A 26,700-nucleotide genomic window follows, 5' to 3' on the forward strand; every position below is an offset into this window, starting at 1 on the left:
AATTTGGAAAGAGTATCTTTCAATGATCTTGAGGATGATGATTATGAGTTATGACATTGAACTTGTTAATTGCAATGCAAGTTCAAAGCTGGTGTGAAACACCAATTCAAACTATATAATTGTGGCAATTTAGTGCCATTAAATCCACACACTTATTAGGAAATTGTGAAAATACTGCGATTTGTTGTATACTGTTATTTGAGGCTGGGAATTGAATTTTGTACACTTTTTTTTTTCTTTGTTGCTTCTGCTTCAAGGCTAGATTTAGTTTTCAAAGTGGATGATGTATTTGGACACGACTCAAAGGGAAAGAGTGGAGCCACTATAGTGATACATTGTTGACTTTGATCCTTCTTTAGAATAAATTGATGTTGGATGAAACATATGCATCAATTTGAGACACAACATAGTGTTAGACGTACGATACATCATATATCAGCCACTGTATACAGATTATGTAATTTGTCATCAATCATAGAATTTAAATTTTCATTATTTGGTGGTGGTACTAGTAAATGTAGAGTTATGGTCTGTTTGTAATAATAATAATAAAAAAAAGAGATTGTTTATTTCGATTAAAATTAATAGAGAAAAAAAGGAAGGAAACTAGAAAGGAATGAAATAGATGAAAAATATGTTGTTTGGATTATGGACAGAAATAAATAAAAAGAAAAAAGTAGTAACAAAGTAATTGCAATATTGGAAGGTGTGATTGTGATCACGTACCAAAATACTTTGGTCTAATTTCTTAAATACAAACTCATCTAAAATAATTTTGGATCAGGCTGAGTTAGTGAGATGAGACCAATCATGAACATCCTTAGTTTTAACCGGTATCTTCCTTCTTAATTTAATTTATTTTCCTTTTTCTGATTGCTTTTCTCTCCTTCGAAAAGAAACACAGTTTTGTTTTCTCAATCTTTTTTCTAACCAGTAATTTGCTTTTTGCTAAACACGAGGATTACATACCAGTGTTTATTGTAAGTTTGGAACTACCAATTACACTGCTGACTGCTGGTATATATATATATATATATATATATATATATATATATATATAGTTAATTTATTTTTAAAATGTTAATAATGTAGTTTGGTGTACCTCCTCTTATCTCCTCATTGACTATATTGACCGTGGTTGTTAGGAGTTCATGATTATTTTTATATGCACGATAAATATATTTATGCTTACTCATCACTAAGTCTGAGTCATAATTAAGTTTATTAAATCTAACGAGCTAGTTGTTCAAAGTCCATGTTTTTATCTTCTATAAAAACTTTCTATTTATCTTCTAGAGTCTGCTGTAGAAGGCTTTATCATGATGTATTCTATATATAATATTATCCATGTATCGTGACCATAAACAATGTGAATGTAATATACAAATTCCTTAATTATGCACAACACGAGGGTTTTGCCAGCAATTTCTGGAGCATCAAACTACACCTAGTGCTTCGAGTCTTGATACATTCACAGCACGCATGCTTAACATTCTTTTCACACCATGGATGATACTATTTCGACTTTTTGTATTCTAATTTGTCTCAAAATGTGTCATTTTAGAAAAATAAGAAAATATTAATAACCTTTTTAATAATATCTCTATCTATTAGTGTCTCATCTACATGTTAAAATGATTCACAATTATATTCTAACTCTTTTGATATGAATTTTTTTCTAACAAAAATCATTTTTATCCTAATAACTTATGTAATTAATATTTTTCTTATAAGGTATACCCCTCCATATTCAAATACAATAAAAAAATTTATATACAATGGTCTAAAATATAAATAACTTTTTAACTGATTTTATCTTATTTAATGACATTATTTTCAAAATATCTTTTAGTTATATAATTGAGATTGTATTCTTTTTTCTAATTAATGATAATTTTTAATCTTCATATTATTAAATTATAATGAAAAGCAATTTAGGAAATAAAATATTTTTTTAAATGTTCTAATTTTCTTGATTAGCATGAATTAATTTTTGTTTCTTGTATTTGAGTCGGGGGGAGGGAGTACTTACTTAGACAAGTAACATGTACGAGACAAAGAGGGTATATATGTTATAATATTAATTACTATTTTTTGTCTCACGTATTCTTTGCTCAGCTATGGTGCTCTGGTGATTATAGAGTAACATGTAATTAACATTTTGAATATTTTATATGACCATATTTGTTGAAAATCAGTGATACACTTTCAGAGTAATTAAACCTTGTTTAAGGACTCTAGTGGCACTGATTACTATTAAAATCCCTGTTTTCTGGTATTGTATCTGAGTCTACTCCAAAGGACCATAATTTTGCCTCCCATCGTACAAGGGCAAGAGGTTTATAAGTTTAAATACTTTTTATCTCCACTCTGTCTAAGGTTTCTGGAACATGTTGGTGCTGCCCTTTGTCAATTTGACTATAATATGATTTTTTTTTAAATTTGAATTATTCGTAATATATTGTTTAGGGGCAATGATTGTGTTGTACTCCTATTTAGGAGTTGTTATAATATGTTGTTGGTGCCTCTCTGTGACTGATTTGTAATATATTTTAAGTGCAACGATTAATTGCTTTGTTCACTCACCATCTTTGCATTCTTTTTATCGCAATTCTGAATCAGTAACTTCACACACAAGTTAGTCTAGCAGACAGAGATTGGCCCCTGAAAAAAAGAATTGGATCATAGTCAGAAATTGTGGAGAAATTCTTACTTGTGCACATGGGTCACTTAATTTTGAATTATGTGTGTGAGTGTGCTTCTGCTTCGTCCCTGGGGTCTATAGTTGCTGACTTAAACTGAATTTCATTTGATTAACATCAACCGCGTTTTGATTGAAATATATGGTTAAATCCATCAATCATCACCAATTTTTTTATTTTTATTTTCTTAGTGCTGTCCAATTTTTACAACTATGCTTATTCGTCACTCCATCTCAAATAAGGAGAGCCTTTTAGCACAAAAAGAGGGAACACTAGAAGAATTATTACACATTGAATAGACCCATATATAAATATATCACAACAATGATATTCATACAGTTGTTTAATATTTTTATCTTTGCACATCCTTCATTTCTTTGTTTTCTCTTCCAATGTCCCACTGAGTGTACACACCGTGTGAGGGAATTATGAGAATCATTTTAATTTGAATGTATTATTATTAGCACATGAGATCACACGCTTATTTAGTTTCCACGTTGGAGCTACTACTTTAATTTTGTCAAGGGTATTCATAGAAATCCACTAATAAATCATGTTTATCCAAATTCAGAAACACTAGCCAATATCTGATTCCTCCTCACATTTTAATGTCACTTTGATTTTTCTTCTGTGACCGATGCATTGTGCTGATGTTTGGGACAACATTGACGCATGATGACAAACAACACACAGCCTTGTTTGACACTGCTTTTACTTTTGTGCCAAGAGAGTTAGGTGTTGGCACCAATTCACACCACAGTGGAGGACCATGATATTGATGGTTACAACAAAGGTTGAATTTTGCTCGAAAAACGTGAACGATGTTACAAGTTGGAACTCTTCATTAGTAAGACTTTAATTTTTATGTATTGTTATTATAATTTTTTATACTATTTAAAAATGATAAATATTTTTTTCTTATAAAATATCAGAATTTTTTTATATTTTAGTTCTTTAAAAAAATTATTTTGATTTTAGTCTTTTAAATATTTTTTTATTTTTGTCAAGAAAAACCTTTGACGATACCACACTATTTAATAAGGATATTAAAGACAAAGTTTTCTTAAAAGAACTACATAAAATTATCCTAATATGTTTTTTTATGATATGACTATCTGTAAATATTATTGTTATGTAATAATTTTCTTAAAAGAGATTAAATTTACAGTTTTTAAAAAAGTTTAAGAACCATATATCAATATAAATATAAAATCTTGACTATATTTAACTAAAAATATAAAGTAAAAATACATTTGTCCATTATTCTATTCACAATGGTAAATAAACTGTCATTATATTCTTAATCATGAAAACCACCGGTTGCTGTCTGACTTTGTTTGACTCAAAAGCATGGTTTTTAGTGCATTCTCTCTCTCCCGGTCCCCAAGTTGAGTCTTATCACTAGATTATAGATGACATTTTAGTCACGTAACTTCTGTACATTGTTGTCCTTTTCTTTTCTTTCTTTTTTTTTCCTCCATTTTAAATGTGGTCTTCTTTTTGTTTAGTAAAATTGACGAGTGTCTATCATTTTGAGCATTGAGAGGGACAATATAGCTGTTGAACAAAGACTTTTGTGTAAGGCTATATAGTACACTCATTCTGTATCATTCCATCCTTACACTTTCTATAAACATCAAACTAAAATTATTTAGTCATGTTTTATTATTTTAATTGAACTAAAATGATTACTTTTCTATTATTATGGCATCAATTATTATCGAGAGCTTATTCCAGGTACAGTTAAAGTACAGTTGATTGTTCAAATCCACATTATTGCCTTCAAAACAGACACCAGTAGTTTTCATAGCAGCAGTTTATGCAGGAAGAAGTTTCTGGATATAAGTGCAGTCATGCTAACTAACTAGCAACTAAGATTGTGTTATTATAATTAATTTATAAGTGAGAAAATTCAGGTTAAAAAATTTGTATGTGAATCATGGATGGTTGTATTCATATCTGTTAAAAAATAACGAGAAACATAGTCAGCAAGTTTTTTGTATTTACTCACAAGTTTTCAGGAAGATGGAGATGCGCATGCAACATTCATTTTACGTTAACTTAGTTTTTTGTCTTCAATTTTTTTCATTCGATTTGCTACTTTGTTTTTTTTGGATTAATTTGTTCTTTTAATTTTTAACAATTTAATTTTTTATTTTTTATGTTTAATATAATCCTTTAAATTTTAAAATTAGTTTAATTTATTCTTATCATTTAAATTAATTTGAGTGATCCTATTATCTAAATTGGATTGTCGCGTCTAAAGGTTATACTTGTTTTTGTAACAGTTTAAAACCATTAATGATTTTAAGGAGCTACAAAATAAGATTTTTTAATATTATTAATCCAATTTAAACGGCAACATCGAATTAAAACAATTTTAAAAATTAAATAATCAAATTAAATCTAAAATAAGTTAAAGAATCAAATTATATCTAAAAAAATAAATTAGAGGACAAATAAATTAATTTAACCTTCATTTTATCACACCCTCTCATGGAATAAAAATTAGGAGAAGGACCAACGTATGCAAATTACACAAAATTCAACCAAGGCCAAAGGAGAAAACTAACCAAAAATTCAACCACAAAGCATATATTTATTTATGAAATAAGTACACATATATACGTATGGTATATTGATTTATATAATGTATTGCTATATTTGGTCCCCGAAGAAGGTCCTGCGATGATGCCATTAAGGTTTGGGTTTATGCTTTTGAGTGTAGATATAATCGACATGTGCAGCTAGCGTCCTTCTTATCAAACATTCTTCTGTGCCTTCTTCACAACTCTCTTCATCTATCTCTTCCTTTGTAGCTGCAACATCCTACAGTTCAAACATGCCAATTCTCAAAACCAAAATTGAAAAAAGAATAAACAATACTATCAAATATCACAATTCATCATGGGATGATAAAATAAAATAAAAATATATATTTTTAATCCTTATATTTTTGGTCAAATATAATCTAGATATTTAATTAATCCTATAATTCATCATCGCAATTAATCTGATGATAAAATAAAATGTTTTGGAATTTTGACTGGCTCCACCAAAATAAGAACCAATTTTTTAAAATCACACACATAGACAAAAAAAATAAATAGAAAAGAAGTTTCATATCATATGGATTCATTTAATTACTACGATTACTTGGGTGGATGAAAAATGAGAAGAAAATTTACCTCATGCGAAGAAGAGACAACGTTAAGTGAAGGATTAGGACGAGAGGCATGGATTAAATTGAAGCTTAATAGAAGAGCCAAAGTGAAGAGTGTGACCACTTTAGACATAGTTCTATTCTTTTAATCACTCAACCTCAGATTCTTTGTGCTGGGTGGTAAGACAGTGAGCACTGAGGAGAGCCTTTTATATAGATATAAAATTGAGGGTATGGTTGGGATTAAGAGTGTAAACACCACAAACAACCTATCGAAATTCTCGTGTCTCATACTTTGTTGACTTTTTAATTGCCACGGTTTGGAATATCTCTCTATCTACCGTTTCCAAGAAGGAAATTGGATGTCGATCCCTCTGAGTACAACTTCTATGCCTATCTTATATTTGATAAGAATAAAGGATAATTTTAAGAGTTATTTTTAGAATAATTATTATAATTTTGTGTATTTTAAAAGATTATTATTTGTTGTTTTTAACTTAGAATATTTTTAATATATATATTTTAACACTTATTTATTTTAAACCTTTTATTAGTTACTTGTATTTTTTTCTCACATCATATCATTTATCATATCTATTTTTTTTTTCTTTTTTCACTTTCTCTCTAATAGTCAAATAACTTTTGGTGTCTACTAATAGAGCATATTTAGTAATCCACTTTAATAGTTTATACTTATTATATATATATATATATATATATATATATATATATATATATATATATAAACTTCGTACCCCATTGTTCACAGGCTCTTCACTATGCGAAGGTATGGGGGAGGGATATTGTACGCAGCCTTATCCTTGCATATGCAAAGAGGCTGTTTCCGGATTCGAACCCATGACCAACAAGTCACCAAGGCACAACTTTACCGCTGCACCAGGGCTCGCCCTCTATATATATATATATAAAAGAATAAAAAACATTACTATGAATTATAATAATTTACTCATTCTACTCGATCAATTGAGTTAGATATAATTTACCGTTTATACTTATTTTAATTAGGTTATAAGCTTAGTTGATGAAAATAATATAAAAGTATATACATTGAGAATTTGTGTAACACCCAAACAAATCACACCAGGAAGAGAGGGATTTAGAAGCTATATAGGTATGAGACTGTACAGTTGAGAAAGACTTAAAATTAATTGGTACTACTTATACCAATAAGATGCATCTACTCTTCGGTAAACTATCACAAAAGAACTTCACATTTAAGTGTGTTTGACTTGGAGTAGTTATGACATGAGTGACCTTTTAGAAAATTTTTAAGAAAGTGTGTGAGTAAGGACAATCTGCTGAAAAGTCTTGTGTTGGTTTGTAGGGTCAGTCACTGATCTTCGAAGCAGACAAAATTGATTTTTGAGATCTCGAAAAGGGTTATCTATGGAGGGCTCTAACCAACAAAGATGTTGAGTGATGTATCATCCATGAAGTGTCATAGTATGATAGCCGCCAAAAAGTAAAAAATCAGGAATGTTACAAGTGGTATCAGGGCAAATATCTCTCCCATTATGGTGTGATTTGAAGACGAACTAGGAGAAAGTTGAATAACATGTAACACCCCAACTAATCACACCAAGAAAGAAAGACATTCGAAGACTCTGCAAGTTTGAGACTGTACAATTGAAAAAGACTTAAAGGACTTAATTGGTACTACATATACCAACAAAATACATCTATTTTTCGATAGTCTATCACATAAGAACTTCATAGTTAAACGTGTTTGACTTGGAATAGTTATAAGATGAATGACTTTCTTAAAAATTTTTAAGAAAATGGTGTGAGTGAAGACAAAATATGCTGAAAAGTCTTATGTTAATTTTTTGGGTTAGTCATTGATCCTGTAAGTAAGTAGAACTGATGTTTGAGATCTCAAAAAGACTACCTATAGAGTGTTGTGTCACCGCATGAAATGTCATAATATAAGAGTTACTGAAATTTAAAAAATTAAAAATGTTACAAATTAAATTATATATTCTTAAATAAATGTTAACTTCATGTATGAATAATTTAGTTATTTTATACTGGTCTCTATGCAGCTGTCAAGAAAGTTAATTTATACAATAAAACTTCTCTTTCATGTCTTTCTACTCTCTTTTTTTCATATCTCTGTCTACTGAATGACTTATTACACATATCACTATCTATTTTCATATATATATATATATATATATATATATATATATATATATATAAAAGAAAGTTTTAATTGATTTTATTTTATTTAATATTATTATATCTAAAATACTTTTTATTTGATTGAGGTTAATTTTAATGATTTTTTTTATTTTTGATATTAAATTCTAATGAATGGTAAGTTGAAAAAAATTATTTTTTAATTGAAATTGATGTAATTAAATAATTTAACTAATTTTTTTAGTTAGTGTGACTCATTTATTTATATATATATATTTAAGATCGGAGAGAGTATTATATTTGAAATCAATAAAATTTAAAACTACTTTGCTATTGATTTTTCTTCTAAGTTTTTTTTTTCATTCTTGTAAAATCTTAAACAAACAAAAATATTTTAAAAAATTCTTACATAAACAATTTAATGAATTAAACTATAGATACATTAATTGTTTTTGGGAGAAACATTTATTGCCTCGGTCTCAGGGAACAATAATTGAAATCATTAAATATTTCACACAATTATTTAATTATCCTTCGATCCTTAAAAGTATGGCTTAATTCTTATTATAAAGATTAATTTAAAATATTTTATGTATTCATTATTTTTTACAAAAACATATTTAATTAAAGTTATTTCTATTAGTTTTGAATTAATTAATTAGATCTTATAATAAGATCTCAAGAGATTAGTATATAATTGAAAACTAAGAACACCAATTAATATATTTTTCTTTTTAAAAATACTAGGAATAAGATTTTTTTTTTTTGTAAGAAACTAGGAGTAAGATGTTAACCAATCCAAAATAGAAGAATATCTTTTATGTTCACATTTTTTTATACTCATCCCAAACCTATTCCATCCTTAACCAAAATAAGAAAAAAGACACGAAAGTAGTTGGTGCCCTTGGTGTTTGTTTCATGAGGCACGGCTAGTTTTGTTTTTGTTTTGTCTACTGTTTTCTATTTTTGCTGCTGCATCAGAAAAAAAAAAGTAAGAGATAGTTAAAGTCAAATGTAACTGGCTCCGTTACCGTCCCTAATTTAGTCACAAGTTTTGAAGACGATGTTAATGCATGCGTCATTCATTTAATGTCAATTACAGTCATTCAATGTGCCAGGTAAGATTGATGCCTCTCACCTTAAATTAAAGACCGAATAACCCTGGCTAATCGAAAAATTATAAGAATCTATTATCTAATACACCTTTTTTAATATATTTTCTTCCTTCGGTTAAAATTTATTAAGAATCATAAAATTTGACAAAAATTTATATCTTATTTAATGATTTGTAATTGTTAATAAATTTTAATCAACGAAAAAGTTTGTATTAAGAATAATATGTTAGAGTGTGACCTAATACTCCTCATAATCGATCCACAATTGCAGAGAACCGGAGGTTTAAGAAGTATGCTAAATTGTTATTCACTCGCATGGAATAATTAGGAGAAAATATGCAAAAATTCAACCAAAGCATTCGTTTATTAATGAAATAAGTACACATGCACATACATAAGAAGAGACATTGTTAAGATAAGAAGGGTTTGGACGGAATGCATAGATTAAATTGAAGTTCAGTAGAAGAACTAAAGTCAAGAGGGTGGCTAGTTTAGACACACTGAGTTCTTTAATCTTTTTTTTTTTTTATCACTGATCAAATTCTGTGTTAGTGGGAAACACACTGAGTAGAGCCTTTAATATAAAGATAAAATTAGGGTGTTTAAGATTTGAAATTGTAAGCACCACAGACAATCAGGTGAACCAAATATATTATTAAATGCAATTTATTGTAGGTCAAATAAAATATTATTACGTATAATCAACTACAGTAATTAATAAGTTGCAAGAAATATAAAGATTTAATTATTTCAACTATTTTATTATCGGAATGTAAAATTCATTGAACAAATGTTATCCCAAAAAATAATTCATTGAAAAACTCAAATATTTTGATGCCTTATTTTTATATAGATGTAACATTGATCTGAAATTTATTTTCACATAGTATTGAATTATTTTTTTCAAAGAGATATAATACTAATTTATTTATTTATAATATTTTTCTAAAATTATACAATTAAATTATCTCTGTCTAAATATGATACATTCAATTGATTAGTAGAAAGTTGTATTAATTATATTACAAATATAATAATTATATTATTTTTTTACACTAGTATTGATTGCATTATATCAAATATTTAAAGTTTTTCACACTTAAAGTTTGATCCGAAACTTAGTCACACTAAAGTTTTTCACTCTTCTTCAATTTTGCAAGATGAAACCCAAAACACAAGATTATATAGATGTAACTTCTGTTCATTGTTGGCCTTTTCTTTTCTTTCCTTTTTTTTCTTCTCCATTTTAAATGTGGACGCGGTCTTCTTTTTGTTAAGTAAAAATTGACGAGTTCCTATCATTTTGAGCCTTGAGAGGGACCATATAGCTGTTGAACGGAGACTTTTTGTCTAAGGCTATACAGTACACTCATTCTATATCCTTCTATCCTTACCATTTTTAAAACATCAAACTAAAATTATTTAGTCATGTTTTAATTAGTATTTTAATTGAAATAAAATGATTGTTTTTCTTATGGCAACAATTATCGAGAGCTTATTCCAGGTACAGTTAAAGTATAGTTTAATTATTACACAAATTCACATTCTTGCTTTCGAAACAGACACAAGTAGTTTTCATAGCAGCAGTTTATGCAGGAAGAGGTTTCAGGATGTAAGTGTGATGCTAACTAGTAACTAAGATTATATTATTACTATTAATTTATTCACATCTAATGATAAAAAGAACTTGAGAAACATATAGCCAAAGAAGTAGTTACTCTTAAGATTTCACGAAGATGTACGTAGATGCATGAGGCATTCATTTTGTCACTCTCATGAAATAATAGTTGCGAGAATGATAATAATTAGGATAATGACTAATATATGCGAATTACACAAAATTCAACCAAAACCAAAAAGATAAAACCAAAAATTCAAACCAGGCAACATACATTTATTTATGAATAAGGGTGCATGCACACACGCATGGGTGCACACACACTAATCATTTTTATTATTAATTCTTTAATTATTTTTCATTAGCCATCTCACACTAGAACTCCTAGAACTTATTGGTCTTTCATATTTAAGTTAGGGTTGTTAGGAGTACACCTCTTCACCATGGTACAATGACAAGTACTCACCAACGGATAATGGCTCGCATTCAATCAGGGTTGTCAAGTTGGCTTTGTGACCTAGTCATCACTTGGTGCCACACCCCCAAAGATAGTAAAACCTTGCAATTATTTCCCAAGTACCACTTTGTGGTCATCCAAAAACTCTAAGGACTTCCCACATTGTGGACAGTGTACTGAGAGGAAAGCATTCCTAGATGTACTCCTTTAGAAAAACGATTCATAACTACTAAGATTGTGGTGTAGCCTTGATATGGAGGTAGCCCAACAATAAAATCTAAGGATAGGTCCTCCCACGGCCTTGCCGGCACTGGTAAAGGGCAGAGCAACCCTGTAAACCTATTTGTCTCATACTTCGTATGTTGACAATCTAAGCATGCCACAATGAATTCCTGTACATCTTTCTTCATGTTGGACCAAGTAAAGCTATCACTGAGCCCTGCCATTGTTCTCATGATGCCCATGTGGCCACCGGTAGGGGTCGAATGAAATTTTGTCAACAACAATGGAATGAGTTTGAAGCCCGATGGCAACCAAATGTGTCCCTCTTTTAAAATAAAGTCTTGGGTGAGTTTGTAATAATTGTGATGTTGAGGTTGCTCGATAATGTTCTGTCTGAGCTCAATGAATTGTGCATGTCGAGCAAGTTCACGTTTGAGTTCATTTATAAACTCAAAATTGGGCATAGAGAGAAGAAAAAGTTCACCAGAAAGGACTTGAGGAATTCGCGAAAGGGCATCAGCTACCATGTTGGTCTTTCCATATCATAATTGAATAGAGTAGTCATAGCCGATAATCTTGGCCAAGTATAATTGATGTTTTGGAGTTTGGATCACTTGCGTCATAAGTTCCTTGAGACATTTATGATCAGTCAGGATTGTGAAGTGGTGACCAAGAAGATACTGGCGCCATTTCTTAACGGCAGCAGTAATGGCGGCCAATTCCCGGACATACATTGAAGCCTGGAGGAGTTTTGCGTTGAAGGTCTTAATAAAAAAGCAATGGGTGACCTTTTTGAGATAAGACTACACCCATACCAATCTTCGAGGCATGGATTTCTAAAACGAATAGAATCAAAAAATCGGGCAATAGCAGAACAAGGGCTGCCGAGATTGCCTTCTTCAATTGATCAAAGGCAATTTGGGCTGACTAGTTCTAGACAAAGCTATCCTTAGTCAACATTGTGGATAAAGGCACTGCTATGGAAGCATAGCCGTGGATGAAGCGGCCATAGAACCTCGCAAGTCCCAAAAAGCTGCGTAAAGCCTTAAATGAATTTGGGGAAGGCCATTGTTGTATTGCTTGCACCTTAGCATGGATTGGTTTGAACCCTTGTGCAGAAACCATGTGACCAAGATACTCCACCTGCTGCTGACCAAATGAACATTTGGATAATTTCAGAAAGAATCTTCCTTCCATGAGCACTTGGAATGTCTTTTCCAGATGCAAGACATGTTCCTCAAGAGTGGAACTATAGATCAATATATCGTAAAAAAACATAAGAACAAAACGTGGAGATAAGGTTTGAAAATACTATTCATCGTCACCTGAAACGAGAAAGATGTGTTGCATAGGCCAACTGACATCACTCGGAACTCAAAACGACCGTGATGGGTTTGAAAGGCAGTTTTGCTAATGTCCTCGTCATCCATGAGGATTTGATGATAGCCCTGGAGTAAATCAAGCTTGGAAAACCAACATGCACCTCTGAGCTCGTCGAGTAGCTCGTCAATGATGGGAATCGAGAAACGATCTTTCATGGTGATCACATTGAGGGCCTGATAATCCACATAGAACCTCCAAGACTCATCCTTCTTCTTGACTAACAAAACCAGAGACAAAAACAGGCTTGTACTTGGTCGGATGATTCCTTGTTACAACATTAGTTCCACCTGGTGTTCAATCTCCTGTTTCTAGTAGTGGTAAGGCTGTCAGTGTTTGGAAGAGGGGTTTGACTTGTGTGATAAGGGAAGCTATTTTTGGAATGGCAGAAATAGAGGGAGGTGTTTGGGTCGAAGGAAGCTCAGCGACCAACAAATGAATGTGGAAAAATTCATTAGCTCCATCTATTTGCATCAATCGATGAAGTTGCGGTGGACTCATGGCATAAAGCTTAGAATTGTTATCCCCTTTGAGCTTGACCACACGATCGGAGCGAAGGAATTTCATGGTGAGGTCATTGTAGTCTGTCAAGATTGGTCCCAAAGATTTTAACCACTGCACCCCGAGAACCAAATCGGCACCACAAAGAGGTAGAACATAAAAGTCCATCGAGAATGCTTGACCTTGAACGTGCACCAGAACCTGTTCACAGAGTCGACGACATTCGATTTCATGGCCATTACCAACCATGATGCGTAAAAGAGTTATGGGGCGTGAAGGTAGTCCCAAAGTGAGAACGAGATTCTCTTGAACAAAATTGTGGGTGCTACCCCCATTAATTAAGATTATTACTTCCTGTTGTGCAATTTGGCCCACCAAGCGTAATGTTTTCGGTGCCAGATGTCCAGATAGAGTTTGTAAAATGATTTGGGCCTTGGGAGAGCCTATATCTTCCAAATTCTAGGGTTGTAGCTCCGAAATAGGGAACTCTGGTTGCAGAGCCCTATCCTCTTCCGCACTGAGGAGAAAAACCCTTGAAGTACACTTATGGCCGCAGTGATACTTCTCATCACAATTAAAATAAAGGCCCTTCTCTCCGCGAGTCGCAAGGTCCTCCGACGACAAATGTTTGAGAGGAATGGGGCATGTTTTCGGGGTTGGTGGTGGAAGCTGAAAAGGTAGGGTGGGATGAGAGGTGGGAGGGGTGTATGGTGTTTGCTAAGGGAGGGGGTTGGTGTATCGGCTACGGGAAATGTGATGAATGTCGCAAAATTTCTCTTCATGTAGTCTGGCCAAACCAACTACTTGCGTCAGAGTTAGGGGTTGGAGGATTTGAACTTCACGGCGAACTTCCGGGGCCACACTTGAAATAAAGCAACTCAGCAGAAAAGAGGGTGGGAGCCCCACAATTCGATTAGCGAGATTTTCAAATTCTGACAGGTAGTCACCAACGGATCCCTGTTGGGTTAATTTGAACAACGCTCCTGTGGGATCCTCATATGGGGAAGATGCTAAACACACTTCCAACGCCTGAAGGAACCCAGACCAAGACACCAGTTGATTGTTGTGCACCAGCCACTGGAACCATGCGAGCGTCAAGCCGTCCATGTAGAACGACGCGATGACGAGGCAATCGTGTCATCAAACCACCCTAAAGGGTCTGTGTCATCAAACCACGAAACATCCAACTTTATCCGATGAGGCGAAAAGGAAGTGTTTGTGTGTGGTTAAGTATCTGGTTGCGCCGAAGAGGAAGAAGGAGATGGAGGTCGAGACTCGAGGTTAGCCACCTTCTGCAAGAGTTCATCAAGCTTAAGGGTCATGGAATTTTGGTTGGCTATTAACAAAAGTTGGTTCGACGTAAGTTTTGCAATAGCTTCCTCAAGACGATCCATGTTTGATTTGGAACTTGTTGATTATGCCATAGTGCTCAATGAAAGCACCCGAAATGATATGTTCTCTAGAGTTTGAGGACTAGAGAGGATCTCCTTTTACTGAATTAAAAATGAAAAGGTTGATGTTATTTTTGTTTGCCTTCTTCATTACATTAAGGTCCTAATTTATAGCTAGTGTGTTGATTCTACATTAATGGACAAATAACAGAATTGCCAATGCAGGGAACATTGTCTAACAGAAAATAAAATGCCAAAACAGACAACATATTTCCTACCCCACTAAGCATCATTTCCACTAACTAATTGTTAAACAAATTCTTGTAAATGTTTGGGTGGTACGATCTTCCTCTTGGGTCTCTTTGTGACATCTCCTCTGCTTGCTTTGCATTCCTTATCAAGGGCAGAGTATAAAACCAACATATACAAACCCTTCATTGGTGTTGTATTAGATTTTCCTGTGCTGATTTTTATAATTTTCGGTTAGATTTTAATGTGGATTGTGCATGAATCATATAGTTGTGTGTTGAGCCAAAACTTAGTGATCTCCACACCTTAGTTTCTGATGGGGAATATCCTTGGTGGTGTAGTATATCCTACATTACATTATTTTACCTCAAGCTGGAATAATCCTTAACTCGCTTTTGATCCAACTAGATTGCAGCATTTTGATTAAAGAATTTATTAGTAACTTAGTTAGAAGAATTGATATTGCTCATATATAAATTAATTAGAGTCCCCTTTGATTTAGGACAAAAATTAATTTAATATATCAAAACTATAAATTTGAGATTAACAAATTCCTATTTTTTATCAACAAATTAAAGGACTATATTGATATAGAGTATGGTCCAAGGGGTACCATCCCATTTACATCAACTCTGATATATATATATATATATATATATATATATATATATATATATATATATATATACACACACATTTGCAGCAACACAACCATACAAAGTCACCATCACAAAAAAGAGCCCGTGGCCAGCACTCTGGACCTAAAAAAAAGAAGACCTTCTACCAATAATATTCCTACCACCATAACATGAAACATACAGCAGTAAAAAAAAAAAAAAATACAAGTCTGTCTGTCCAAAACAAATAACATGTATATTGTAACATTCTTATATAATCCTTAGAGTTTCTGTTAAGTTTTTTCATAAGAGTGATTGTTAAACTCACAAATTTAGAAATTCTCAGCTTGGAAAAAAGTTTAATTCAACAACTACCAAAAGAAATAGGACATCTAACTCGAAATTGAGGCTTCATTATTGAATGAGTTAACCCATTTTTTTAAAAAGATGCACAGAAACTTTTTAAAATTAATCCAGAGTTTTAGTTTCTTTTTTGGATATTTTTTCCTGGTAAGTTAGCTAAGACAAAATGAGCTGAAAATGTATTGCTTTTTCTTTTTAAAATTAAGTTTTATATTATGCTTTGTTTTTCATGGAATTGTTAGGCTCCGACAGTTTTAATTTTTTATTTTTTTTTCTTATTTTGGGAATTTGCCGGTTCTTGAGGATTCTAGATAATTAAAGTTGATTGGTTAATCGTGAGATACTTTTTTAGAGAGAGAAAGATTAATGAAAAATATATACTCATATTGCTGTAAGGAAAGTATATTGATTTTTACATTGAAGTGATAAGCAGGAGCACGACAAGTTTCTAGAAGCTCTGCAATTGTTAGTCCCTTTTTTTCTTAATTCATTTTTATATTATGCTTTGTTTTTCATGGAGTTGTTAAGCTCCGGCTGTTTTAATTTTTAATTTTTTGTGACTTTGGGGCATTTGCCAGTTCTTAAGGGTTTGGAGGATTGGTGACTGTTTTTAGTTTTTATTTTTTTTATTTTGGAAATTTTTAGAGAGAGAGATTAAAGAAAAATATATACTCATATTGCTATAAGCAAAGTATCTTGATTTTTACATTGCAGTAGTGATAAGCAGGAGCACGACAAGTTTTTAGAAGCTCTCCCATTGTGAGTCCCTTTTTTTCTTAATTCATTTTTATATTATGCTTTGTTTTTTCATGGAATTGTTAAGCTCTGGCTGTTTTTATTTTTATTTTTTTGTAACTTTAGAGTATTTGCCAATTCTTGACATAATTGAAGGAATTGGAGGATTGGTGACTGTTTTAGTTTTTTTTTTTATTTTGGGAATTTGCCAGTTCTTGGGGATTCTAGATAATTAAAGTAGATTGGTTAATCGTGGGTTACGTTTTTTTTGAAAGAGAGAGATTAAAGAAAATATATAATCATATAGATTGGTACATAGTTAGTTAATATATTGTTGTAAGGAAAGTATATTGATTTTTATATTACAGTGATAATATTTTCTTTTCAGTTCTGAATTTTTGGTTGGTTTTTTTAAGTTAATTTTTTGATGTATCAAATGATTTTCGAAGTTTGTCAGGCTTAAATTAATTAGCTAAACCATCAGTTCAATTTGTTGGAGGCACTGCTTCTGCATGCTTATTCCCTAGCTCCCGAACCAGAAAGAACCCTGTTTGGGGTTGAAATTCACAGCAATCGTAAGTTGAACGAGTACACAAACATAATCCTTTTATATTAAGATAACCTGCATGTAATACACTATTGTTCATGTATAACCAAAAGAATTGTATGATGCTGTTAAAAGTTAAATCTAACTTATTGTCATTAAATTAAAAATTAAATCAGTATCCTATAGCTTAAACATAGACATCTATATTAGAAAATGATATATATATATGCCTATACTTAGTTAAATTAAAAAGTCATCACACACTCAGTTAATAATTACCCAAGGTTCACACTCCCTTGCCTTTTAATCAAATTGGAAACAGTAAGCTAAACATTTATTCATAATTTACCCAAAAGCAATTAAAATCACTTAGTAGAATAGCAAATAAATTTCCATAGATAAAGCAGAAATATCAAAGCTTAATTTCCAGAAAACATAACAAAAGTAGGCTCAAAGTAAAATTTATAAATGAAAAACACAACTTTTTACATAGAATCAAATCTCATTACTCTTTTTGCTAACTTGGTACCTCAATTGTCCAGCAAAAATCTACAAAATTTCCTAAAAATTCTACAAGGCAGTAAGATAGCGTTGGACTCCAAATGACCTTGGCTCAAAGAATTGCACTTTTCTAAACCTTCCAAAACTAATTTGAGTTGAACTTTTCCAGATTAAAGATAACACAATTATCTTTTCATCAAGGTAAAATTTGCACCCAAATTCCTTTTCTACAATCCTAATCACAGACAATTTACTTTTACTTACAGACAATCAGTACAAAAATTTAATTTAATTGCAGAGAATTTTATATCTTGTAAATTTTTCCGGAATTGCTGTGTCAGCTTTCACCCATCTCGGAAAATTTTCCACTGCTGCTTCCCGTGGGAATGTGTCTCAATCCCAATGTGGCTGATCATCCTCTACTGATCATCATATTTAATCATTATTATAAAATACTCATTTTGTTAAATCTTAACCCAAGCACTTGCGTATTTATTTATTTGATTGTAATTTTTGGAATGTTTCATGCAACACCACACGGCTTGTTGATATGCTTGAAAGATTCGTTGTTGCCTCCTATTGTAATTTGTAACTAGTAAAAAAACGATAATTTAAGTTTTATTTTAATTAACTTTTCATTGAGAGTTTCTATAAAATTAGAAACAAAAGTTTTACATGGTCATAATGTAATTAGATGTGACCTGCTGGTGATGCAAGGGCAACTTAAATATGAAAGTCACGAGACTAATTGCTTAGTGCTCGGAAGCGTAGTCTTTTAAAACTTATTGAAATTTTAATGCTTCAGTTTAGTCATCTAAACCATTATTGATTTTAATCTTATGTTTGATTTAAATATGGTTTTGGTTCTTATTGTATTTTTTAAATTTTGGTTCATATAAAATAAGTTTGTATTTTTTAATTTTTGTAAGTTTGTATTTTTTAAATTTGGTAAACTAAAATATGTTTTTGGTTCTAATAAGTTAGTATTTTTTTTTTTGTTCCTTATTTTTCTAATTTTAATTCTGATAAGTTGATATTTTTTAAAATTTTGGTTCCTATAAGTTTTGTTGTTCATTTTCAATCTGTATAATTTTTTGTTTTTCAACTTTAATCTCTTTAAAAATTTTAATTTTTCATTTATAGTCTCCATACATTCACCCTTATAAGGATCAAAATTAGAAAAAAATGAGAAAGTGACAGAGACTAAAAATAAGTAAATTATCTAACCAAAATTAAAAAGACACAAACAAACAAAGACAAAAAAATGAACAAAAGATTTAGTAGGAACTAAAATTGAAAAAGTAACTATTCACATAAATAAAAAATATATTTAAGTCATTTTAGTTATTAAGATACTTTACTTATAAATTCGTGCTTTTCCAATTTTGATCCTCCAACAAGAACTTTTGGGAACTGTAGATTAAATCTTAAAGATAATATAATTAAAAAAAACACAAACTTACAACAAGAACTAAAAATGAAAAAAAAAATACAGAAAGTGTCAACTTATTGAATATAAAATTAGAAAAATAAATTTATAAAAACAAAATATAAAAAAGTGTTAATTTATACGGAACAAAAACATACTTAAGTTGTGTTATTTGCTAATCACAAATTCTATCATCTAAAATTTGATATCCCTTCAACGCACGACATTATTTAGTGTGATTATTTTAATGGTTTTAATATTTGATACTAATTTGATATTGAAAATTTATTAGGTGTATGAAATATAATTTCAGAATGTAGCCAAATGCATCGCCTCCAACCCAAACACACCATCACTCCTAACTGCCATGATTGAACCAAGTAGCCCCAACACCACCATGGTAGACGACGTCAACATCATGTCCCTAAACGATGACCTTAAGTACTATCTGAAATGTTGAGTCTCGGTGATGATGAGAAACTTAAAATCTCATCACAATGGTGATTTTTTTTACATTTATCCGGGTCAAGGGCCCAAAGAAGAAAAAGCTACACTAAGTCACTAACACAACATGAGGAGTGTAAACTCCTATAAAATAAGCCCACAACAATTGTTGCACACATGCAAGCAACTAATCCAACATAAAAAATTCCTTCTCAATACTACCAACTAAAATAGCTAAAGCATTGGCACACATATTAGCCTCCTTATAAATATAATTGACCCAACATCCCACAAAAACAACCAATAACCTTTGGATTTCCTACAGCAATCTTCGTATGGTGATTTTGGGTCTCACTTCGGTGCGATTGTTCCTAGATTTTCATGCTCCAACGATAAACACAACGACAACAATAGATCCAAAGGTGGGGAGTGAGGACATGTGCTATTGACTCACGATATGCTTGCTCGTTATGGTTTCTAGATGCAAATTCGATGAAACACTTAGCTTCTCGATTAGGATTGTGATTTTGGGAGGGGGGTTGATTGATTATCAAATTTAGATTTGTGATTTTGATTTGAAGCTAATATTTGATTTTGGATTTTGATTTGAATTTGAAATTGCAAGATGGATTTTGATTTTTCCTTTCTGTGATCTAATTTGGACAATTGTTCTTCATCGTCACTAAGACTATTGTTGGTTGGTTTATTTTTTTAAAATATTATTACACATAGTGACTTCTCTCCTTTAAGTGCATTCAAATAAGTGTTCATTTTTAATTTAGGTTTACAACTTCAACGATTACAAGCTATAATGACTTTTAAGTGAGTTAATTAAGGTATTTTTTTATTACTAAAAACGTCTTTCCGAAATAACATATACATATTCTAGAAATGTATGTCAATAATAAATATATGTTATTAGGAAAGACAATTCCAGAAGAGAAAAAATAGGTCTCAAGAGGTGTACTTCTTTAGGAAAAAAGTATAATAAATAATTAAAATATAAAAAAGAAAAAAGGGAGTGTACTTAACAAAAATTGAGGTTGTAAATATCAAGTACCTTATCTTTATAATCATAATAACTGTTTTTATAAAAACATAAAATATCATATAAAAAAAGAAATATATTATTTATTTAAAACATAAAATATCAATATCTAAACACAATCAACACTCATTTCATTTGTTTTCAATCAACACAACCTTTTTCCCAAATCTTCGACGTCGCCTTCAAAGCCACCTCTGCCGCGCAACACAACCAGAATTAATAAGTAATAAAATGATATGGTTCTTCTAACTGTTTATGAAGATGTCACCCTCGCCTACGAGGTCCGCCACCAACCATCGTGCTCGAAACAACTATGTAGTAGTGAAGCTTGGTTTTCCTTATATTGTTTATGAAAAAATTAATAAGTATAATATAAGTACTATAACTCATACAGTATCATCCAGATTCATAATTAAACATGAGAGGCAATGGTTGTTACATAGCTGGAAGTAATTGGTTCGTTGAAATTATTTGAGGAAAGATCCTTGAAAATAAAAATGTAGATAGTAATAAACATAAACATAATAAGAAAATGGGAATAGGCACATAAAGAAAAGACTCAAATTAATTTAATCCAAAGAAAGAAGGGCATTTTAGCAGATGTGGGTCGAAATCGAACGACATGTGGATTGAAGTCAATGGTTTCGTAACAGAGGAATATGTTGTAACGGGCTTATCATAACTGGCATAGTTTTGCCATCAGCGTCGATAGCTTGCCATCAATTGCAGAAGGGTATTGTAGTTGGGGAGAGGGAAAGGCGACTCTTGGTAAGCGCTGAGAACATAGCTGTGAGCTGTTAGATAAATCTAAAAGCATAAATTAATTTTAATTATTTTGATAATTTGATTTAAACAACCATCGGATATAAACGTAGGGTGAGAATTTGCTGCTGGAGACAGTTGGACAGAAGTTCCAGCAAGAGAGGATCGAAATCCAAGAGAGAGGCTGTTATAATTTTTTTTTTAACAATATTAAAATATTAAAAAATAACAAAATAATCCATCAACATTTTCATATCAAATTACTCTTATCAAGCCAATATCTCATTTGATAATCTTTTGTTATCATAATTCAACCCTCACTTAATAGGTCAAATTAACGACAGGATGGATTCATCATTATTTTTACATAATCCAACCTTTACATCCCATTTTGTCATATTTTACATACTCGCATGTCAGTTAATTACACTTTCATGATTGAATTGAATATTTGTCCTCACAACTACAAAAAATAAAAAATATCATATAAAAAGAGAAATATAATATTTATTTAAAAACATCAAATATCATTATGTTTTTTACTTCTTAAAGAAGATTAATATCCCATTAGTTAGATTATAATTACTTAAATTAAATAAAATCCCTAGAGATTAAATCAGAATCCCAATTATAGTAGAAAATAAGATTTAATTATATTGATTGGGATTATAAAATCATTAATCAATCATTGGAGATTAAATTGATTGAGATAAATTGAATAGCCAAGTTATCCTAAGTAAATAAATCGATCTTCTCTTGCCCTTATAGAAAATGAGTGCTCCTTCTCCCTTTGAATTACCACCCCTTCAACCACCACAATGAGAGACACATAGTGTTGAGTCATTCTACATCAAGCTTAATGAGTACGTCTCTTACGGGGACCAAATCTTCCCATCAACCTACGACATAGACTTCGTCTATGTAGCCAAGATCATGTTGCACATCCTTGAATCACACGACATCAACTACTCCATGTTTCCCTTATCATTTTCGATAAGATCTCTAAGAACACCTCTTCTGTGTCAAAGGACGAGCCATTCGTTGTCCTTTTGATCAATTATGCAACCAGATAGACCTTTACACAACGCTGGATTTCAAATCAAATTTGTCTGTCTTCATGGTAGATACCCACCACTCGGTCCACCACGAAAATTTGAATCTTGATGATTAGTGGTGGTCCTGAGCATGATCAAGGTGGGAGACTGCCTAGGTCCCCATATTCAAGAGGGCACCAAATTTTTATTTAGTCTATATAAGTATTATATTTTTATATAATATTAAAATTTAGCAATATCAATGTGAGCCTGAAAAAATTGTTTATGTTCAATATGATGGTAAAGTGTAAAGAAGAATAAGTTTTGAACATAAAAGAAAACAATTAACTTTTCTAAGACATGATAATTCTTCAAGCCAATGTTGATATCGATCTTTGGTGCCCTGAGGAAACAAAAAAATTTGCATTCATAATTATTGAAATATTATTCATCTTGAATTTTTTTAAGCAAAACTCATTAATAATCTGTTTATAATCAAGATTATTTAAAGTAGCGATAACATCAATAATTAATATTATTCTAAAATTTATCATTAACGATAACATGAATAGTTAATAATCTGCATAAAATCATTTAAAGCAAATCAAAAGTAATTAATTTACCTTGTGACATAGTAGATCACAAATAGAATTTTAACATTTTCTATTTTGATAAACTTTTTTAGAATAAGTGAAAATGTTAAAATTTTATTTGCGATCTACTATGTCACAAGGTAGATTTAATAATTTTGCTTAATTTGCCTTAAATGATTTTGTACGAATTATTAACTATTCATGTTATCACTAATAGATTTTTAGAATAATATTAACTATCAATTTTATCGTTGCATTAAATAATCTTAATTATGAATGGATTATTAATAAATTTTGAAACAAAAAATTTCAAGACGGATAATATTTTAATATTTATGAGTACATAATTTTTTTTGTTTGCCCAAGGCACAAAAAATGTGATCGATCTGAACAAGGATAATTGGGCCCAGATCCAAAGGAACACTACAATAGCACATAGACGTGTTATGTGGGAGGACTATCTGATGTTGATTTTGGTGAAAGAGTGAAACATCTTTGACTCCATGAAACACTCTTTTGTTACGCTGATAGGGTGTGCACTCACCAATTACCAAACTCGATTTTAGCAGTTTTTCTTCAAAACATGGATTGTACAAGAGTATCACTAGAGTTCACAAGTATAACACAATCTTTTTTGTTGCTCCGGTCCCTCAAGCCTTTTAGCATGCTAGTTGATGAGGTCTCTCTGTCAAGATGCACTACTTAAAAGAAGGGATGCAACATGTCATCAATATTCAACAAGCAATTGGGACACCCACATGTGATGACTATGTTGTGTCACTTTCTATTGGAGGTCATGAAAGAGAAGAACTTGAGGCCTTGTATATGTGTTTACAGGTCTTGCCTAAAAAGGAGTTGATTGTTGGAGCATGTAGGAGGCCAAATTTGGCTGTGGTTGAAAGGAATAAGTTTGGCAATGCATTTATGATTGTTGCCAAACAACTTGGAAAAGCTAAGTTGTTTCTTCATCCTTCATGGATTGTTTTAGATTCTTTTGATGTGATGCCCTTCATGAAGGGGTTGTTGAAGAATATGTCAAGTTTTGAAATCTACTAATTATGATTGGTTTTTTCGTGTTGTGGTTGATGTTTCCACGAAAAGAATTGACAAAATTTTGTTCATATATGCTCCGTGATTTCTTATGGGCACAAGCATCCCAGGTAATTCAGTTTTATGGTTCCTCATTATCTGTATTTGGTCTTTTTTTCTTGGGTTCACATTTTATATGAGATTTTGGTTTAATGTTTCTATTCAACGGGCGTGGTTATTGGAAAGGATTTATTGAATCCATTGTTTGGGCTCATAATAAATTTAGGGTTTAGGACTTAGGGTTTTCAGGTAAACATGTGCATTCATGTTTGAATTAAAACTACGATCTTCATGTGTTAAAGTTCACAAATAAGTGCCAAATCTTCAATCATTTATGTTAGAATGAGGTTAATTTATTTTGTCTTTTGGGGTATTAAAATCCCTTCTACCCTACGTTGATGAACTTGTTTAAGAAAATATTTAAGAATTTCAGTTTTGTCATGAAAAAAATTTCTTAAGGTGTTTTTTCAAGAAAGTTAAAGGTGATGCATGGGCAGTGCATTAATGCAACTGATACAAAGACTTTTTGAACAAAATGGGTTAAAAATGAAAACTAATTATCAGAATGGGTTGATCAAGAAAATATTTTCTAAAATGGGTGATTTTTGTCACATAGAAATATAGGAAGCGTCATTCTAAGTGGTTTTTGCTTTTTGTTTGTCCCATAGCAAGAAGCACCACTTTGATACGCTCCATCATGTTCAATATTTAGCATCGGCAAATCAAATACTAAATAATGTTTAATAACTACCTTTCATATCACACTTTTACTCAATTTAACGTAATATTTGTTTGATGACTAAATTTCATGTCACATTTTAAACATATAATATGATTGCATTGAAATAGTTGATCCAAAATATATTAGAAGATCCCAAAAGATATATTCTATAAATGAATCAGCAATATATTGTTGATTTCAATATTACTTTTAGGTAAAACAATTACATCACAATATAATCAAAAACACAAATCATGCCTTACAGAAGACATTAGCCATTATCAGCCATTCTGTAATTCACGAATAAATAAAACATAATAAGGCTATATACCATACTCTTGTACCATCCAGGTATACCAAAAGCTTATATATACATACACTAATACCAATCTCATATGTACCAAGTGTGGATCACAAAAGCCAAACAATCATAACTCAACCATTCTTGGATTCGAATCAATGTTCATATCAAAATCAAATGGCCATTATCCACATAAGTCATTCACCAAATCATAAATTTCAAATAAAAACCAAATGGTTGGATCTGATTTACATCATTCTTTAATTCAAATTGAATTAAGGCTACATGACAGAAAGCAATGATCCACACAAATCTCTCTTATATCGAACATCAACAAAAAAAAAAAATCAAAACTGAAATCATATCTGCAACGGGATTTAATCACAAAGAAGAAGGATTTCTTAATACACTTGAATCCAGATATGAAGTAATAGAGAAACTTGAATCCTAATAATCAAACTCTAATACACTTGTTGGATTTCTTAATCTTTAATCCTTATTCTTATTCTATATCAGTCTTAAGATTTATAACATGTTTGATTATTAAGGATTAAATAAAATACATGAATTTGTAGTTGGTTCATAATATAAGTGTTCTTCGATAATTGTTATAAGATATTTGTGGGTATCCATCATGAACACGGACAATGACATTATAATTTTTCCTCAGTCGAAACCTTTTTATTCCTTAGTGGGATCTTCATAACTTTTCAGATGGTGAGAAAATAAATTATGTGTGGTAACTTAGTATATTGGGGATCATAACCTTCTTATAATGGGTTAACCTAATAGGCTTTTTATTATCTCCTAATGGACCAATACTAACATCTATTCATTTGAGCCCATATCATCTTATTTAGTAGTCTAATAAACTCATTTAATTTGACCACATAAAATGTTAGATGTTCCATTACTTATCATCAGGTCATTTATTTCTCTACTATTTTAGATTATTGCACTTTTTATGGAGATTATTGCACTTTTAATCTTTGTGATTATAATATTAAAGACTCAATTACGTATTTAGCCATTTATCTACATCTAATTACCCTACCTAGTGTTTTTTCCTCCAAAAAGTGGACATGGTTGTCACTTTGGATCGATTTACCATATTAAACTTTAGCTAGTAGGAAGGTTACTTAATTATTATAATAAGAATTAATCATAAAGCAAGAACTAATCCAGAATGTTTATGACCTAATCCAGAAAGAAAGGCAATCATGAATCATGCAAAAGGTATACTTCATTCACTTGACAACCTCAGCTTGACCTATACACCTCAAATTAGTTCATCAGAAAACAAGTTTATGACACCAATGACCAATGATTTTCATGCGAGAATGACATCATTATCATAATGTAACGGAAAAAAAATCTTAATCTTGGATTTTAAAAAATGTACTACATTTACAAACTCTTCCATAAAATATTATTTTAAAGTGAACATTCCATTTCAACAATTTATTGTTAAACAACAACAATAAAAGACTTAATACAAACACCTGACCAAACTTACCATTTTAGATTGAATTGGTTGACTGAATATTTTTGTTGGAAC

General features: G+C 31.0%; 1 protein-coding gene across 1 annotated transcript; it reads right to left on the reverse strand.

Moving 5' to 3' along the window:
- Window positions 1-5,136: 5,136 nt before the first annotated feature.
- Window positions 5,137-6,033, reverse strand: PSK5 (phytosulfokines 3-like). Its single transcript, NM_001253923.3, has 2 exons — window positions 5,891-6,033; window positions 5,137-5,531 (listed from the first exon to the last, which is right to left on the reverse strand). The coding sequence occupies exons 1-2, from the start codon at window positions 5,996-5,998 to the stop codon at window positions 5,400-5,402; spliced, it is 240 nt and encodes a 79-aa protein (NP_001240852.1). The 5' UTR covers window positions 5,999-6,033; the 3' UTR covers window positions 5,137-5,399.
- Window positions 6,034-26,700: the final 20,667 nt, after the last annotated feature.

Source organism: Glycine max, chromosome 14, assembly GCF_000004515.6.
Source record: "Glycine max cultivar Williams 82 chromosome 14, Glycine_max_v4.0, whole genome shotgun sequence".
NCBI classification, from domain to species: Eukaryota; Viridiplantae; Streptophyta; class Magnoliopsida; order Fabales; family Fabaceae; genus Glycine; species Glycine max.

Excerpts from the sequence above, each read along its gene's own strand:
- PSK5 (NM_001253923.3), bottom strand. The coding sequence starts at position 5,998 with ATGTCTAAAGTGGTCACACTCTTCACTTTGGCTCTTCTATTAAGCTTC. Across the intron at positions 5,532-5,890 it reads TTGTCTCTTCTTCGCATGAG|GATGTTGCAGCTACAAAGGA; the intron begins GTAAATTTTCTT and ends TTTGAACTGTAG.